This window comes from Plutella xylostella, chromosome 19 (genome assembly GCF_932276165.1).
Source record: "Plutella xylostella chromosome 19, ilPluXylo3.1, whole genome shotgun sequence".
Lineage (NCBI taxonomy): Eukaryota > Metazoa > Arthropoda > Insecta > Lepidoptera > Plutellidae > Plutella > Plutella xylostella.
In genome coordinates this window covers 7255188-7274624 of record NC_063999.1, presented here as the reverse complement: position 1 = coordinate 7274624, position 19437 = coordinate 7255188, and the positions used below count along the sequence as shown (strand labels likewise).

General features: G+C 40.5%; 1 protein-coding gene across 4 annotated transcripts in view; it reads left to right on the top strand.

Annotated features, from left to right (window-relative positions):
- LOC105390713 (zinc finger protein 608) overlaps window positions 1-19437 on the top strand; it is a 78866-nt gene that overhangs the window by 17763 nt on the left and 41666 nt on the right. For all 4 annotated transcript variants that reach the window (XM_048627968.1, XM_048627971.1, XM_048627969.1 and 1 more), the window contains exon 3: window positions 3654-4427. In XM_048627968.1, the coding sequence (XP_048483925.1) occupies window positions 3714-4427 (714 nt within the window). In that variant the 5' untranslated portion in view covers window positions 3654-3713. The remainder of the gene's footprint in view (window positions 1-3653; window positions 4428-19437) is intronic.

Sequence of the window (19437 nt, the reverse complement as noted above, 5' to 3'; positions counted from 1 at the left end):
TTAATGTAAATAAATATGCAGTCTATGTAGGAGCAAGAAGATTTATTTACTTATTTATACTTACAGAAGTGTAGAATGCCCTGAATACAACATATTAAAATCACATGAGGAGCTCACACGAGCTATGCTATGGCTATGGATTAAAAAAATATAATTTGTTCACCGCAGGATAATAACAACCTTTTTTTTTGTTTTATCCTCAAACGGTCGGTTGGTCTCATTTCTGATAGAGTAAGTGTAGTATAGCTATGAAACTGGTGGATTGCCACCATAGTTTCATGCATTATCATACTACACCTCATACAGTCTATTAAAATTACAAGCACTCCGTTGATCTCACGATGCTATTTAATAATCTCATTATCATCTCCGTTCAAAAGTGTTTGCCGGAGTGTTGGCCGCGGCCATTACTAGCCTCATTATGGTCTCATGTAAACTGCCGCAATTTTGCCGCGAAACAACTATTTTATTCTGGCTGATGCTTAGATTAACAATATACGAACAAGATGATGTCACACATACAAAAACAAAGATAACTGAAAACTGTCCGTAGAAGCGTCCGTAGTCGAGCGGGCCTCAGTGATCGTAACTGATCGCTGAGGTTAAGCAACAACTGACACGGTCAGCTATTGGATGGGTGACCAATTTCAAGTGGTGCTTTTCTGGACGCTTCCGTGCTTCGGACGGCACGTTAAGCCGTGGGTCCCGGTTGCTGCTTCGGCAGCAGTCGTTAAGCCTAGTCAGAGGCCTTCGGGCGGCTTGAAAACATCTGACAGTCGGGTTGCCCACTTACCCGACAACTCTCTCAGCACAAGCTTGCTTGTGTTGGGGTCCACCAACCCGCACTTGGCCAGCGTGGTGGACTAGGCCTAAACCCTTCCTTCATTGGAAGGAGACCCGTGCCCCAGCAGTGGGGACGTAATGGGTCGTGATGAACTGAAAACTGCATTTGTTTACTGCCAAACCGTTTTAAGTTTAACCTAATGACAACCAATGTAGCAATGAATACTGTCACAAATCTTCTAACCGAACTTATTCAAAATAAGAGCTCAGAGAGATAGAAGTCGTTTGTTATTTAATTTGGTCGAGACGTTTCTTTTGCACTGACACTCCATCTAGTTCGTATTAAATTATCATTGCCGCGAAACAACAATTTGGTTCTGGCTGATGGTCTCGTTGCGTCACGAACGTGAGATAATCTAGCGTCGACATGATCATTATCGGGTGTACGACACTCGCCTCACGAGATGTACAAGTTGCGAGATTGTGTCAATGATATCGGCAGGTACATCAACCTGTGTGTCGCTTTTTGTTCGGCATGCCTTGATGCCAAGCAACTTTTGCCATGTAACGTTAATTTTCTTTACATATGACTCCTTGTTTACACTAAAAATGCCATCAATCCCCAAGTTAAGTCGGTAATGAAGTGTATTTTGGCACCGATTCCTGAACCCTCAATAGAATACAACCGACATAATATGTCACTGGCCACTGTCGATCGTTGGCCAGACGTAGCCAAACAATGTCATGCAGAAATATTATAACCAACACAGCCATCTTGCTTTTCCCAATTCCTCAATTTCAAGACTATGGGTCTGAATCCCACTATTTCAGCATCGGAAGCATTTTTTCTGATAAAGTGTGCACTGGGAAGCGAGTCTGCCCGGGCAGGCGGCCAAGTCGCCAGCTGTTGTAAATCACCCCGCGGTACCAGGCTCCCAGCGCCGCGCAGAGATGCCCAATCAGACGGCCTATTGACAAACATACGGCTTGAGGATAATGGATTCTAGACCGATTTATACCCGATACCCGTCGATTTGGATTTCAATTTATGAAAAAACGGGTTGAGTTGGATGGATCGATCGCAGAAAAGTAGCGTTGATTGCTCGAGGTTCGCTGATTTACATAATTTATTGCCGCGTTATATCACTCTCGACTTGATTTAGTTTAGCTAGTTTATTAGAGACTGGTGTGTAGTGTGTATGTACAGCTTGTATATGCCACTGGGTTATTAATATAAATTTTATTCTACTTGGTTGAAATACATTATGTTTCATCAAAAGTCATTGGTATGGTGTTAGGTGGCATTATCTAATGCTTCCATTACAACTTAAGTCACAATTAATTAATTTTGTTAGTTCACTATTTTATTAGTTAATTAAGTCTTTATAGTTCCTAGTGTTGTAAACTTCTCCGTAAATTTAACGATAGCTCAACCTGCTGATTTAAATATTTAATGCCAGAAGCCTGTCTACATACAAGTATTATTATTACTACCGTGAGAACCTTTAACATAAATTGGATGAATGAATTAGACATACGACCTAAGTCGGGTTTGTAGAGTTTTGCTACTGCATTTAGCAGTAGGTATTGTGTTTGCTTATCATGTTTTGAAGATTGTTTCATTCGAGTAATAAAATCGTTACGAGAATTTATCAAGCGTTCAAAAACCACGGCTTTTATGTGAGGAGACTTCTATAGATGTACTTAGACGACATTTTTATTGCCGATTCGCTACCCTCTTTAATAAAAGTCCTAGGTGGAGAAATATAAAACTCCGCGATAGCTGATTATTGGACGTCATGTAGAGACACAATAAAATCTTTAAGTTCGAATATTCTGAATATTTGTATAGTAGGTATTCTGTTCTAATAATATGTACCTTTATTATTATATGTACTTTAGCTTACTTTAATGCGAATTCTTTTTTTGTTTGTTCTACTCTACACCCACAAAACAATTTATTCGTTGAACGTTTCTTGCCTTTCGTTTTATTTAATCGGTCATAAGGCCGTATCAAATACGTTTTTGATCACGTTTTACTAAAAACCTGCGCTGAACAAGAGGGTAACTCGAGGGTTTACGACTATTTTACGATTATGGCTTTTTTGAATTGATTTCTCTGCCAGTACGATATGAAATTTCTTTAGAATCTTAAATGGACATGTTCATTAAAATTCTTTTATAGCTTGGCTTTAATGTTGATAGATTTAGGTTTGTGTAGGGTTTGTCGCGATGGAAGTCAATGATAGGTTTTACGTTCACCGGAGTGTGTCGTTATTCGCATAAAGCCGCCGGGACTCTGGTCTGATCAGAGCCAGTCGGGCCGATGCTGATTGTGTATCGCTACGTGTAATATGTCAATCGGAATGTGCTGTGGCGTGAGAAACAATCACGCGGCGACCGGCACGCTCCGCGACATCGCTACCTGTGTAATTAATTATAGATTAGACGTTGTCTTCCCAATGCCGCTTTGATGTGTATCTTGTCAATGTAATTACCAAGTTGCCAAGGTACGCGTACTCGGTGTCACGATGTATCTCAAGTGCTGTGTTATTAAATTGTTATTAACAAGTTTCATTTTAACTAGCATATTATCTTAACTTGTCTCTTGCTGATGTAGCCGATAAAGTCGATACCACTTTGCTAGAACTGGAAATGTATCTACAAACATGCCATATAATTATTATAAATGTAAGAGGCCTAATAGGACGGACAGTCGGATTAAATACTTATCTAGGTAGGTATGTCTATGAAGTATTATTGATAGATGAAAGATTTCTAGTGTATCTATTGTATGTGTTTGTTGTTGAGTTGTGTTAGAGCTGATGATGTGGTTGACGATGAGTGGTAGTAACGGGTCGTTGTTGCAGGGCTACAATGGTGTGTGGACGCGGCGGGCGGCGGGGGGCGGCGGCGGCCCGACGGCGCGCATGGCGGCGCCAATGAGGGAGGGCGCGCCGGCCGGCGGAGCTCGCCCCGCGCCCCACAGCCACCCCGCCAACTTCGAGTACGATGACAACGAGTGGGACATCGGCATCGGCGACCTCATCATAGACCTCGATGCCGACATAGAGAAGACGGACGAGGCGGGCGGCATGGCGGCGCGCGCCGAGCCCGACGCGCAGCGCACCGCGCTCAAGATGAAGATCAAGCGCACCAAGCCCGGCACCAAGAGCTCCGAGGCCAAGCACGAGATCGTCAAGTCCAACGAAATGAACGGCGAGCCCAAGCAGCCGCCCGCGCCCGCCTCGCCCGCCGCCGCCGCCAAGCGCGGCTCCGGGGGCCACCGGCGGGACAAGGCCCGAGACAAGCACCACCACCCGCACCCCCCGCACGACGTCAACGGCGTCACGCGGCCGCCCCCGCCGCCCAACGCGCCCGGCCCGCCCGCCGCCGCGCCCGCGCCGCCGCCGCCCGCCCCCGCGCCCGCCGGCAGCAAGCCCGAGCCGCGCGTGCCGCCACCCGCTGCGCCCGCGCCCCTCCCCGCCCCCGCGCCCGCGCCCCCGGCGCACGCACAGCCCCCGCCGCCGCCGCCCGCGCCCGCGCCGCCCCCGCCACCCGTAGTCAAACCTGAACCCGACGACTCACGGCAAGACCCTGGGAACTCGCAGCCTCCAGCCAAGAAAATTAAAACTGAACCAAAGGTACGTGTCATAATGTATTTCCTAGCCGTAGTCCGAATCCGAACGGCTATGTAGCTGCTTCATAGTTCCATCACACTGGGCTGTTTGTGGCGCGGGGCAGTAATCTGGCCGCAACCTCATTAGCCCCCCCAGTGTCGACGGAATCCACCCCGACCTGCCACCGACCGGTGTGATTCTAATTGCCGAAATAACCGGTTCCATACTCGTGCATAGCTAGATGAGATGATATCTTACTGCAAGTGCTGCTGCTGGGTAAACCGCGATCGATGCATCGGGAGCATTTTTATTAATATTGGAAGCGAGCGTTACTTTAGCACGTTGAATTAATACCTCATCCTTTCCAATCTGCTTCCGACGACTATATTGACTCGCATCCATCAAGTTGGGGGTCGTTAACAAAACACGAGCCACTTTAGCTCACCGTGTCCCCGTCGTCCGTCACTCGACGTGCCTGAGTTATGGACAACTTTTATGCAAAACATCGACAAGATCACCGTTCCATGAACCCGGCACACAAACCGCAAACAAACTGCTCTTTATTGAGCAAATTTCATGTGCAAACATGTGCACCAGCTGCACTCGCGCAAAAAAGGCATTAACCTTATCGCCCACCATATTTTATGAGACGCATAGTAAATTACAGCGCTATACGAAATGCTGAATGTATATTTTTCAAAAAACCGCACACGATATTAAGAGGGGTGGGCTCCCCAGCTTTTCTTTACATTATTGGCGAGACTGGGGGAGCGTAAGAAGGGAATATATTCGCAGACTAAACTCCTTCCATTAATCATTGTCAAGAGGTCTAAAAATTTTGAAAGCTTGTGGAATCAATTTAAGCTCCCTAACTGGGAAACTTTGTTCTTCAAGCGGCGAGCGTGATAATTAGAGAACAGATCAATTTGGCTCTCCATCTTAGACATCCATTTATGTAGGTATAGCATCATTATAATATTATATTCGAAAGAGTGTTTTACACTTTTTCATTCAATGATGACTGTATAAAACACTTCCGATGGAGAATATTTTAAAGCTTTCTTAAACGTTTACTTACCCTGTTTGTTGCTCAGCTTACATTAATGCAATAAATAATTTCCCATCCAAAATCAATAATTCATTATCATGCTCTGGATAAGGCTCGTATTATATTATTATTCAAACAGAACAGAACATAAGACGATCTTTTTCATCTATTTTTATCTCATACAGTTGGATAGTCGTGAATGTTTGTCACATAATGGATACAGTTCCATATTGCAGTTCTATTGATTGTCAACTCTATGATGTATTGTATTGCGTTTCAAATGAGGGTCGTGGGGTGTCACCCTCGTCACTACACCTATTTCTCCATTTATGACGTCCCATATTATGACAAGCGATTGTGGATTTTAAATGCAGAACAGTAAGGGTACTGTCAGGAAACTTCTTATGAGAAACTAGGTATAGCAGCTCTCCTAACAAACAATGGAACTTTCAACGAATATTTCAAACACTGCACACTTTAATCCAACCACTTCTACGAACTCATGTTTATTTAACCTTTAAGTATGGACGTCATTTTTTCTTAACACCAGTGCGGACATGGAGCCTCACAGGCTCCTATATGCATACATATTTTTTTTGAGAATTTGATATAAGATTACTTTAAAACTGATTGGATATTGAATTTAAAGGATTTAGCAATAAAATAACGTGCTTATGTAATCAAATATTATTTTAAAAAATATAGAAATGTGAAAAATTCAAACTTATGGCACTTTTAAGTCCTAATTTACTGAGGCTACATTTTCTGGTACTAATAACAGTCAAACTTATTACTATAACAAAATTAGTCTTATTTTCTTAAAATATAATACATAAGTAACCGAAAACACAAAACACCTGCTTCAGGTAACTATTATATAAAATATTGACCACAGTCTAATAGCGCCAATTTATTGGCAGTCAATGCACAGAGGTCTAGAACACTTGGAGACACACAGGCAACACAAATATAGGTATTCATCCTATGTTTTTTTTGGCGGGACAGATTCTACATGCTCTTGTGGACCCTTGACTGGTTTTTTGATCCTGGACACCTTCTGTGACCATAATTATCATCACCTAAAACTCGATTCATTAGTCAACCTCAGTTCTCTTGGCCATCGTCTATTTATATCACGTCTTTGCACATGAGGCACTACATGCACACGTGCTAGTTTTTTTTAGAAATTACCTTTACCTTTAGAAGTACTAGCATTACTTATTTTTCACATTTTGAAAAAAAAATCTAAAAAAAACATAATCGCCCATACAAAATATATTGTATGACAACAATGGACGTGTAGCCTGACAGGCTCCAGTCAATTTTTTGATGGTCATTACTCACGTGATATTCACCGGACGACTCAACCTCCTCCCTCATTGGTAATTTGGCAGCTAAAACAAAAGCTACTGAGCCGCTCAATCGCGGGGAGCGGGGGGAAATAGGCAAAACTATGAAAACGTAAACATCAGGTAGCCTGTGAGACTCCACGTCCATACTTAAAGGTTAATATCAATCTGAATGGATTATTAAAATTAATATTAATACGGGGTACGATACAATCAATGAATTCATCACGAATTCGACGCGGTTGGTTAGGAATGTTAATTTGATTCACAGAAAATGTTATTCCGTCCAAATTGCTTGAGTTAATAGTCTTTAAAATTGTTTAACTGTATTAGTTATCACGACGTATGCTAATGGGTCTCGCTTGAAGAGCATAATAATTGTGGGTGAAGTTTCATAAGTTCTATCCAAAATACCATAGAAATGAACTAGAACTCTTAAATTACGAATTCAACGTCCAAAGTTCCTTTCAATAGCCAACTAAAAGCATTCACAGTTGCAAAAAAAAAGCGATTACAACATGAACGAATATCTAATTACTTACGTACCTACGAGTAGAACGTGTGCCAAATACAAAATTACAATAATGACGATGATCACAGTGATGAGCATAAATGATACGAAAACGATGACGCCACGTCCAATCAAAACTGATTACTGTGAACGGATTTATAATGTATGCAAATAGCACTATTCATTAGTTACAGCGGCGGCGGCGGCGGCGGCGGCGGCGGGCGAGACCCGTGTCACATCTCCGATCATGCATTACATTATACAGGAGTTAATGATGTAAGAATTAATCACTAACATTGAAATATACAAGGGATTCACTCAGTAGTTGCCGTAGCAGATACTAATACATACAATACAATATAACTTTATTGGTCACCACAAACATTAAAACATACAGACAATACTTATTATATACCTATCCTAATATACGTAACGACGCGGACACGCGGTCACACAGTCTCCTAATACAGGTGTTAGGAGTGTCCCTACAACGTTCTGTTAAACAGAGTTTACATAAAAAAGCTGATCCGACCGAAAGGTGTCGATTTTCAGCAATCATAAAAGTGAAAGATGAAAATATCTCACAAACTATCGGCTTTTTACTGATTGTCATTGGTCACTGCTGAGCTGGCATATTGGCATGACGTTGACTTTTGAGACACCCTGTATATAGACAAAGTTACTGAAATATATATTTTTGAACAACTCACAGAATTTCACGGATGAAATAGTTTATTTCGCATCCCGACCGGACGCGGCGTTACCTGAGCACCGGACTCGTGTTCATAGTTCCTCTTCCTACCATTCACTTCATAAAATGTTATTGCTTTTGCCGAAACGCCGAGCGACCTCCCACTGCCGTGAATGAATTTTTTAATATCGAATGCTCAAAATAATTGATTGATGTGATCAAATAAATCGCCTTTCGGGCTCCATAATACCCTTTGGCAGGTCAGGGGAACGAATCGTTATAATTAATTAATTATTTCAATGAATGCCTCAATGCTTCAACGATAATTATAATTTTGCTTACGACTCTAATATGTGAACGTTGTACGTCTATATAACATGTTTTATACCTCGTGTGAGTCGTGGGTATATTTCATTGTGTGTGTACGTTATCTTTGATTGCTGTTTTTGTAATAAAGAGCGTTTTAGTACTTTACGACTGCGGGTTGATGTTCTTGGTTTGAGCAATTCCACCTTTATTATATCCGTAATTTTGTGGGCAATCGCGATATCATGTTTCAGCTAATTAGAAGTGGCCATTAACCAGGGCGTCAGCAGTGGACGGATTACTAAGCAGCTGGTGGCAGTGGGTCTCGCGTGCAATTTGTACACACTCGTAATAGGGATATGTCATGTTAGTCGAGAACGAGCTTCCTAGCATTATTATTTATTAGACCAGATTGCATGTTCGCAAGAATTGTGAGCATCGCAAGCATAATAAATATTCACTCCCCCATAGTCAATTGATTAAACAGTAATTGCGTCGATCGTTTAGATATCTTGTCTCGCCTCGCTCTTGCCGTCAACCTCAGCGCGGGTTGAGAATTTATGTTTACTGTTACTGTAACGGTAACTAGCTTTCAATGTTTGACAATTGAAGCTCTTTACGAATACAAGAGCAATTGAATTACATTTCAATTGCAGCCGGCTAATCTATCTATCGACACGTACGTTTCAAATAAGCAACAGTTTTTGTTGTGTGTTCGTTATTTTTACAACTAAATTCCCCGAGCGGCTGTCATAAACCCATTTAAGTTGCGCGGTGCGATCGCAGACTCGGTTGGATAGATGGCGGACTGATCGGTCGACCCGTCGTCGGATAACGTTTGAGTTTGGGCGTCGGTCGGGCTCTCGGTCGACACCCGGGTTATATTCCGCAGCTGTCGCCTACCTGCCTGCTCTTTGTTCCGAGTGGAAAGTTTTGCTTCGCTGCGAGTGTTTTAACAGATTTGTCGTGGCTCGTAGTTGGTACTCGCTACGTGTTTCATATATAATGTAACAGTAACCGATGATATAATTGAATACAAATAGTTTTTAGCTGAGCCTGAATTCTGATTCATATCAGTAACAAATTATTATTATTATTATGAACAGTTAATGTATACAAGTCTGAACGAAAAGATTCTAAAGTCATAGTTGAATGGATACATTCATCGCTATTATCGTGAGTTGCAAGAGTTATCACAATCATGATATCAAATCAATGTGGAGTAACTCGGGCTGAATGCGAGCTATTAAATGGAATCGCCCGACTGGTTCAGCAACTAATTCTTTCAATAATACATAAATACTCGACGCAGGGGAGAGGATCAAAAGCCGCTTTTTGGCGCGATATTTTTTATTTGTCGCTGTTTTGCCCTCTTTTGTGTTCGTGTTGTTTACTAATGGTTTCAGTTGGGTTCGACTTAAGATAATAATTCTGTTTTTTTCTCGCCCATGTGTCGAGCCCGGGTTTCGCCGGATATGAGGCCATGTTTGGTTTCAGAGTTTGGACTGGGACGGATTAAAATATCTTGTTGATCTTTCGGCTTAATCTGTTATGGATGGCTGCACCGCCCGGCTGTTACGAATGCACGTTGAATCACAAATAGTTTTAAAGGTCAGCTTAATCGAAGACATTATGTTAAATTGATAATAGCTATTGTTATTGCCACTGAATCGTCGTCGTTTTATTTCCATCAGCCCACATCAGACAACCAATTATCGGTGCACTAGCCTACAATCAACCACGATTACATCATCATTACGACTTCCCTTTATCTATCGTATGCAGGGCGCTCTCGTTCTGCCATTAGGCTATCGTTGAATCAATCACCGACCCTAATGCCGCAATATCCTGCGTCCGAGTAACAATTACATCTGAGGATACCAGGAGCGAAGAGCCGCCAGGAGCCCTCGGTGCCAATAACATAAATTGTCGCGGACGGCCGGAAGTGTCCCTCGCCACGTCGCATTGTCCCCTCCCCGCCGCGCCTCAGCACACCCCCTCTTCCCACCGAGATTGCTGTCGAACGAACTCCGGAATCGATATTCAATCTCTTTGACGTTTTATACGCTACTTTCTCACTTGGCGTTTAGCGGCATGATCGAGATTAAAGTGTAGTGCTTCTTTGAAATTTCTTGACGCAAAAAGAACATTATTTTACGTCACGGGCACATTTATCAAGTTGAATGTTAATGCGCTGATAGGTTGGCTTGTTTATATCGCGAATGGCGACCGCTATCAACTCAATTACTGGAAGTGGAAGGTCATAAAAGCAATTTGGCCCACGTAATATTTACTTATTACAACTGTAAGAAATGTAATTATGCTGTATAATTTTTCGTTTCCTGGGACCAAGTTCTTTAAGAATGAGGTTGTTTTTGGTATCTTAAATACCAAAAACAACCTTAGATATTACTTAGGATTTGATTCTTTTTTCCACTTCGATAGATTTGATTTGATCTTTAGACAGCTGACATTAATTGGCAGAATTAATATGCGATAAACAATATGTAGGGCACACACATCAGTAAAATTAGCATTTCATATTAATTACCAAAACACCAGGATAGCAGGTGAGGGGGAAAGGTGACGGCAATTACGATTACGGGCGTCATTTATCCCGCACTTACCCGACAAGTTCTAATTGAAAGCTCGGCCAGAACTCGAAAGCCGGTGTATCGCATTATTAGACGCATACGTAATTTGTTTGTTAAAGATGGCACAGAGTTATACCCGCTGTGAATAATTTAAATTCATCCCCTTTGTGGGAACGCGGGGTGGCCTCCCCTTTATCGATCTGTTGTTTACGTGTGTGCGTGTCGTGTAGCCACACGGTCGCGAGTGTGGTGAGAGCTGGGCTCTGTTCGCAGCGTGCTTGTCAACTTGACACGAAGATAGGGTTTCCGAACCGACGGGCGACGGGCGAACAGTTACAAAGTGGAGTTAGGCAAATGGAGAGCGCTTGCAGCCCATTCTCGATTAGGGAAATGGCATCGGGTGTTGACTCCCGCACTCGAAGTGGCCGTTTGCCGAGTGGGAACGGAATTAGGGTCGTATGAGTCGTAATCACAGCGCAAGGTAATTAGGGCGTTTCATAAATGTTCGCCGCGGGCCAATATTTAAATGCGATGTGTTGCGGTTGCGGTCGGGAGATTGCCGGTCGTGGTCTAGCAACATTCTGCCATTGGCGACGATAATATTCAGATCATGCTCGCGTTAGTGTTACAGGTTTAATTAAAGACGTCGGTCACAACAACTCATGCGCTGACGAGTCTGTCGACGTGTGTGTTGTTATAATATCGCTCGCGATGCGGCGGCCCACGCTCGCCCGACGCGTTCTATTTTTGAAACCACAAACGCTCAACGAATTTATTCGGAGAAACACGAATTTTCGTTTGCGCCAGCGTTTTATTAAGTATGGTTTGGCAGGCAAATATCTTGTGTGTCAACATTACGCTTCGGCTAAATGTGATGGAATGTTATTTTTTATAAGTATTCAGCATTTCACAAGCCGTTTAATTTGCAAATGTTGTAGAAATTATATTTTAATTTATTGTGCTTTCAATATGTAGGTAAGTACTTCATAAACGTGAGGTCATCTGATAACCTAAATGTCAGAAATAATTCAAAGTGCAGCTGTGCTGGCGAGCGCTCTTCTACATTAGCTCGTTCGTTCGCGTCCAGCTGTAACACTCGTAAACCTTTCTGACTAAATTAATACTTAATATCTTTCCAATTTATGATATTACCTTGGAAGTAGGTATTTAGGGAAATCTTTGTAGCTTTTCTGACTGAGCAAATTTTATCGCTTGTGCGCATTACGCGTTTACACCGAGCGTTTCTATTCCGTGCGTCGTAAGAGTGTAATTTAAGCTGCTAGTGTAGCTTCGTTTGCCTTTTACAATTCTAGCCATGTCTCCGAGAGGAAACCGAGGCGAGGCTCCTACGAATTATTTATTGGCCGAGGCCGAGTCACCCTTTCGGCTCAATAAACAAATTGACGTATAAACACAGCGACATATTCGTTCGCGGTAGGACGGTTTCGGCCGGCCACTTCTGAGAAACGCAGATAAGCTCAATGTCTTATTTATTTTTTGCGGGACTGGACACGCAAGCGGCAGCCGCCTGGCGATTATTCACGCGATTTCAATTATCTATCCGCCAATCTATCTAATTATCGTGTTAGGTGAGACTGCACTCCGAACGAAAGAGACAACTAAGTTCCTGATCTACATTAGTACAATCAAGGCATCAGCATAACATTGCATTGTATTTTGGTATGATTAATAATTTTCTATGTTTCGCTCTTAGGCTGCACTATCACCATACTTAATGTGCGAGCATAAATGACACATCCCCGTAGCCTAGCGACATTCTATTCTGGGAGGCTCGGAAAGTAAAGTGTAGTCTAAGGCGTAGATGTGTCTCATATTTATTGGGCAATATGAGTAACGTGACCATTTATTTTTTTTGTCAAAGCGGGACATCTGCGGAATTTCATATCCCTCAAAGATACATATTATTATCTTTCTTTCTTATGTTCCTATCTTTTAGCTCAGTTTTATCAGTGCATCAAATTAAAGTTCAATCCCTACGATGAAAGAGTGAAATGTGAAAGAGATGCATGAATGGTGAATGACCATTTTTTATATTTATCTAATAATCTTGTAAAGTTGGTATATTTAGGATACCTAAGTACTTACTATGTATTTTATAAATATATCAGACGGGTACACTACATAAATCCGAATTACTTTTTTACGAATATGAAAATAACGATTTTTTTAAATTATGAATTTCATAGTTCTAGTAAATTTTAAGTTTTCGAATAAATAAAATTACGAAAAGTTGATAAACGAAATTAGAAACAACAGATTTATTAAAATGACCAAGGTAAATTTTTGGAATGTTATAATTTCGATGTTTTAAATGTACGCTTTTTTAATATTTCGAATTATTTAAATAACGAATTCCGAAGTTTTAAAATTTCAAAAACACAAATCCCCGAATGTAACTTAGTTAACAATTTAACTTTTTATTGATTCGCTGTGCTTCGCTTTGTTTTTCGATATCTATGTGCACCTAATACGCTCCTCCTCGCTTTGATCGTCGTCGCACCTATCTGTAGGTTTTGATTAAAGTTTTTGAAATGTTCATTAAATTTTTGTCAAAATCACGAATTATCATATTTTCGGTCCGGATTTGATATTTTCGTGATTTAAACCTGTATATTTATCGTATACTAAAGTAATCGTATTTTTTTACGTTCGTACCTATATTTAACAATCGTAATAAAAAACCTTCGTGATTATTATACCTATTCGATTTTTATAAATCGATATTTAAAAATCGTTATTACAATATTTTGTAAATTAGGTACATTCGGTGTTTCAAATTCGGAAAAAAAATTTCGCCACTTTTGGGTGTTCTCATACCAGACGCTACAAAATTGTTAAACATCATACTTTGATTTTTTAAATAATTTAATACTTATTTTTATTTAAAGTTCTTATCAATAGTGCATCTTATCTTATTTTCACATTCATAAAAGTTAATACAGATATTTTTTTTGGAAAACATGTACTCCCACGCATTTCTTCTTTGTTACGAATCGGTAGGTGAGCGAGATAAATTTATAATATACACGATAGAGCAAGAGCGAGTCAATGATCGTCACTGAACGAAGTTAATCGCGGAGTCTCGGTGGAACTCGGACTCATATTACTCCCTATTATGTAAGTAAGTGATAAGAAGATAAATAGTTGTTTCAAGTGATTAAAAGAAAGAAAGGAAATATGGGATGAAGTTACAAAATGTAGGTAATTTAAATTATCGCTTGGTCTGTGAATCTGAAAGCGGGACATTTTTGCCCTCGCGGGGGACAGCGGGACGCACAGCTTGAAAGCGGGACTGTCCCGCCCAAAGCGGGACGTATGGTCACGTTAAATATGAGACACATCTACTTCTTCTCTCACTAAACTCCTCTGGTATGCCAGTAGAAACTTACATTTCAATGAAAAATTGCGTTTGTTATAACTATTACTATAAGTACTATATTTGTTGGTAAAAATAGGGGGGTCACCAAATCGAATACTACTCTCGAATCGAACTCTATCTCGTTGTATTAAGTCCCAACGAACGGGTTTCGTTGACCTTCGTTGCTGCAATCTGCCCTGTATTATGTATGATAAATATCCATCGTTGGGCGTTCGTTGGGCGTTCGTTGGGCCGGTCTGTACGCGGCTTTAGCGTACCGATTGCACGACAGCTCTCGTTCGTTCGTCAGATTCCTGTAGTAGCCCCCATTCCGGTACATCACTAGGCTAGTGCCGCCGTGCCGCGGTTGTTGCGTGACACAGAATGGCGAGACTCGTTCGGAATTTTCATTAAAGAAGCCGTCTCATTAAAGCCGCGGCTCAGCCTGGCAATTACTGCGGCTCGGCTCCAAGTTTATTCAGTTGTGGAGCCGGAAATTATCCCCAGCACCGTCTTGCTTCATTGGCGACGGCTCCCACGGCTTCCGTTGTCCCGGAGGGTACCTAGGGATCATAGGATGTAACTACCTGAGACTGCGACACGAAGCTATTCTATCGACGAAACCTATGGAATGTTTGGGTTCAAGAAATCTCTTTTCTTTACTAGGTAGATCCTTACTATATAATATTATAAATGCGAAAGTAACTGTGTCTGTCTGTCGGTCTATCTGTTACTCTTTCACGCCAAAACTACTGAATCGGATTTGAATGAAATTTGGTATACATATGGTCTAGACCCTGAGAAAGAACATAGGGTACTTTTTATCCCGGAATTCCCGCGGGAATTTTTTTTAAGGCGAAGCGAAGCTCGCGGGAACAGCTCGTGTGATAATAATACCTTTTCGAAAATAACTTTAATTGATGGAATTTTATAAAATAAAATAAATACCTGAAAGAGATAAACGAAGAACTGATTTAATAGTTATACGGATTACGAAATACAATATTAAAACGGATATGACTCTCGAAAACAATAATATCTTCCTAACCAAAACAAAACATAAGTACTACTTATTTCAAACCGATACAGCCGTATCCATTTAGACATCAAACTTATAAGACCCTGTACGTGTATCGGGGGGTAACAAATGAGGCTAGTCACGAGGCGGTGTTGGCTGATGCCGCAACGAATCATAATAAATGAAAATATAACTACAAGCCACATTGCAAAATGTCTTGGTTTATACTTTCATGCTACATTCTACTTTCTCCCTCCATAGGTTTCATACTCAGAGGTACAGTTTTGTATAACATTGTTCGAGATACTTGTGTATGGACTTATGTAGTGTGTAGGTACTTACATGATCAAAATTGCCTTGAAATAAAGTCATGGCGTATACAGTTCAAGTACATAATAAGTAAACACGTGTTTCATAAATGCCAGGAGACGCTTCATCATAATTATATAATTTCATCTCTATCTTTTTTTACATCGTTGTTGGCGAGACCTTGTGCAAAGCCTCTCGTGTGCCAAGTTACAACTTAACCTTAATTTGGGCTTTTTGTCGTAGTTACCGTATAGCTTCATATTCAATGACCATCATCATTGAATACCTAAATGAGTTTTTCACAGACAATGTATTATACCTACTTGAAATTTTAAAAAGTAACTAGGTATCTGTATTTTTTTTCAGTCAATCGATTTATATTATCTGCATTAAAAAAAACATATATAAATATAATATAAAATATTAAATAATGAAACATTACCGGAATTTGTCAATTAGAAATTTTGTTTTAATTTCATGTCACACAACACACAACTTACACAAACAAAAGAAAATCTTTACACACACACACTCGACTCGTAATATCCGTGTGTATGCCGTAGGTGTATCCGCATCCGCATAAACATATATATTCTGGGGCCTTACGACTCTCGACGGTCGAATCAATTAATGGTTACGAGCGCATTAAACTCGGGTTATCGAGGACGAGCGACCAAGTGAGGCTGTTTGTTTTATCATCAGCGATTTCATATTCAATATCATCGGCCCCAATTATGATTCCATTCTCGGGACCATCGTTTTCAAGCAAAGGATCAAGGTCTTTAATATTTCCTTACCTGCTAATAAAACTTAAAGAGGTTTATCAATATGTTTTTATACCAAGCTCTCTATAAAAATAAAAGATTATAAAAAAAAAAAAAAAAAAATTCCATGAACATGTTTTCTGCCTCAAATTATCTTTCCAATTGCCCGTAGTTCTTGTTAAGGTATCTTAGCTCCAATTTACTTTTTCGGTGTCTGTACAGAACCGGTCGACTGGTCGTTAATTTATAAATTAAACACTTAATTACACCTCGGCCACTTGCGCCGACGGCGGCCGATATCCGATCGAGATTATTTAATATATCGACTGCTTTAGCTGTTAAACGGTTATTCTAACATGACAAGTCTATAAACTTTTACGTAACACCAATTACATCGGGCCCATTTTAAAAGTTGTCAGCATCGTGCCCGCTTGATTGATGGACATTCAATTCAATCTCATATTTGTCGTTTTCTCGCTAATTGGTCGAACACTTAAGGTGGTTTTGTAATAGATAATGTTTGTATAAACAAGTAAATAAAGTAACAAACATTTTAATGTTAGACTTGACTCTCAGGTCACGGCCCCTAATGGCGGTGTTGGTGTTTCAATAGTAGCTTGTTTATTAGTTATAGCATTGGTGGATGTCAACATCACAAATTGTACAGAGAATTGTAAGTCCGAAGCTCGGCGCGAGGCATTTAAACAATGTAGGCGTCGACCGCCGCGCCATTATATCGTAAATCACTGTTGACGGTCTGTAGTAATTGGCTCCCCGACCGACCGCGGCCGCCCGGGCTTGCATTGCCTCTTTATGTCGATGGACCCCTGGTACCGTAGTTACGAAACCGATGCCTCTTCCTGACTGATTGATTGCTTCATTTTTATGTCCTCGGCATGACTGAACATCTCTGTTTATTGTTACGAAAACCATAGCTGTTACGCTATTATGACCATACGGAAGCTTTCTTTCCTAAGAAACCGTGCCAAGTCGGCGATGTCGCTTCTCTACAATAAAGTTGCCATGCTCCATTACTTTAACGGTTGTCAGAGTAGCAGATGATGTCACACTATGTCACGTTTCTAACATAAAATTGTTCTTACTGGAGGTAATGTGATGTACGCTTATCCAGAAGTGAACAACTCAAATAAATCTTCCACTGTCGATGTGTCTTCGAAGCGGCATACCAATTTAGGATTGAATATAAAACAGCTTAAGTCTTCTTAGAAATTAATATTGAAATAAACCAACCAAGTGAAATAACAAGCGATATTTATTTCCTATTAAACAAAGCATTAGATAATCCACCGCATTATACCTACTTCGTCCAAATAAAACAAACACATATAATAAAATCCCGTTATGGGAATGTATTTAGAAGAGGTTAAGTTAAAAAAAAATGTGAGGACAACTCACATACGGCCATGCGACCCCAAGCTTGGCAGAGCCTGTAATATGATAAAACTTTATTCGTTACAAAGTTATATAGAAGCAGTATCTCTGCCCGATTACTATATCCAATCCATGTTCATATTTCATGGGATGATGTTCTTGACAGGTTATTACTCGTTTGCTTTCCCCTTTTCAAGACAGATTGAAAGACCTTTTCTTATTCGTAGACTGTACCTGGCTCCCAGTGCCTTTATAATATGTTATACCACAGAATTAGTTTTCAGTAAACTTAAATTGGAGCGGGGAAAAGCTTTAAACAACGCTTCATTTACCGGTGAATTTGTCGGCGATGTCGGTCGCTCGCTCGCAATATCCTCCTCTCAGCCGACGCAAATGGCTTTTCACGGAACTGTCGATTTATCGCGCCTTTATGTTTGCCTGGTAGATTGAGCTCTTTGTTTCCTACAACTTTAATATTTCAACGACAGTGATAACTTCTACGTTTCTGCTAAAATATTTACGAGTCCTTATGTACCAGTTTACAACGGCACCGACGCGTAAATGTCGTAAAACATAAACACCAATATTATTTCCTTTTTGTACATAAAACTTCGCAATAAAATGGTCGAGTTTTGGAAAACTACAGATAGATATAACCAACCTCATGGGTTTCAGTTGAAATTTAAACAATATTCCAACTAACAATGTTTTTTCATTTGTTTTGCAGGTAAGGCAGCCGCCAGGTGAGAGTTTTGCTCTGTTTGCGGACTGGCTCCTGACATGTGTGAACTTTATTGCATTTTGAGCCGCTCGCTCGTGTTGCTGGCTGGAATGTATTCTGATACAACAATCAACATAGTTACTGCGTTGTTATAATGCTTGTTAACTTAGTCTCCGTCGCTACCATCAATTGTGCGACTTAATTCTACTGTATTACATAATAATACCACTCTTTATTAAATTAATATCTCGTGCAAAGCGTACTTAGAGACGTTCCTTATCATTACTGTCGTAAAATGAGCTGTAAAATTAGCATTAAACGGTGTTCAGTGCTCGGCGCTCACAAACCCATATTACAAGTTTTCACGGTTCAGTGCCAAAACGATTCTAACGGATGTCATCATAACATAATACACAACTTGTCTTGAAAACTACTCTTTGTTTAAAGTGGATGCGTGTGAATTTTTTATTCTTTTGTCATGTTCCCTTCTAAACGACGTGCATTAAAGTCTATTGAAGAGTCATTAAGGTTAATTTTAGCTTTAACGAGCAGAATGTTAATGTTGTGACGAATTGCTATTTATGTCTGGTCTTTAACAATGTTCCTTTACTCGCTTTTCAACGATAATGATATCTCTCTGTCACTTCGATCTTTCACTCTTGCCTTTAAACATTTTACATTGTGAACACTAATTGACTAAAACTAAATTGTAAATAATTGATATGGCAGATTTTCCATCACTGTTGCTTACTAACAGCATGGATATAACAGCAGTAAACAGTAGTATCTTAGTATATAAAGTATTTGAATGTAGTTCCGCTAAAAACTTTAAACTAATAATTTCCCGTGGAATGGCTTATTGGGAAAATTACAATCATGCACGCGCCCGCCGCCATCTTAGTCAACACTCGGTGATTGCTGCGTCCCTGGTAGTTGCTCGACACTACGCACG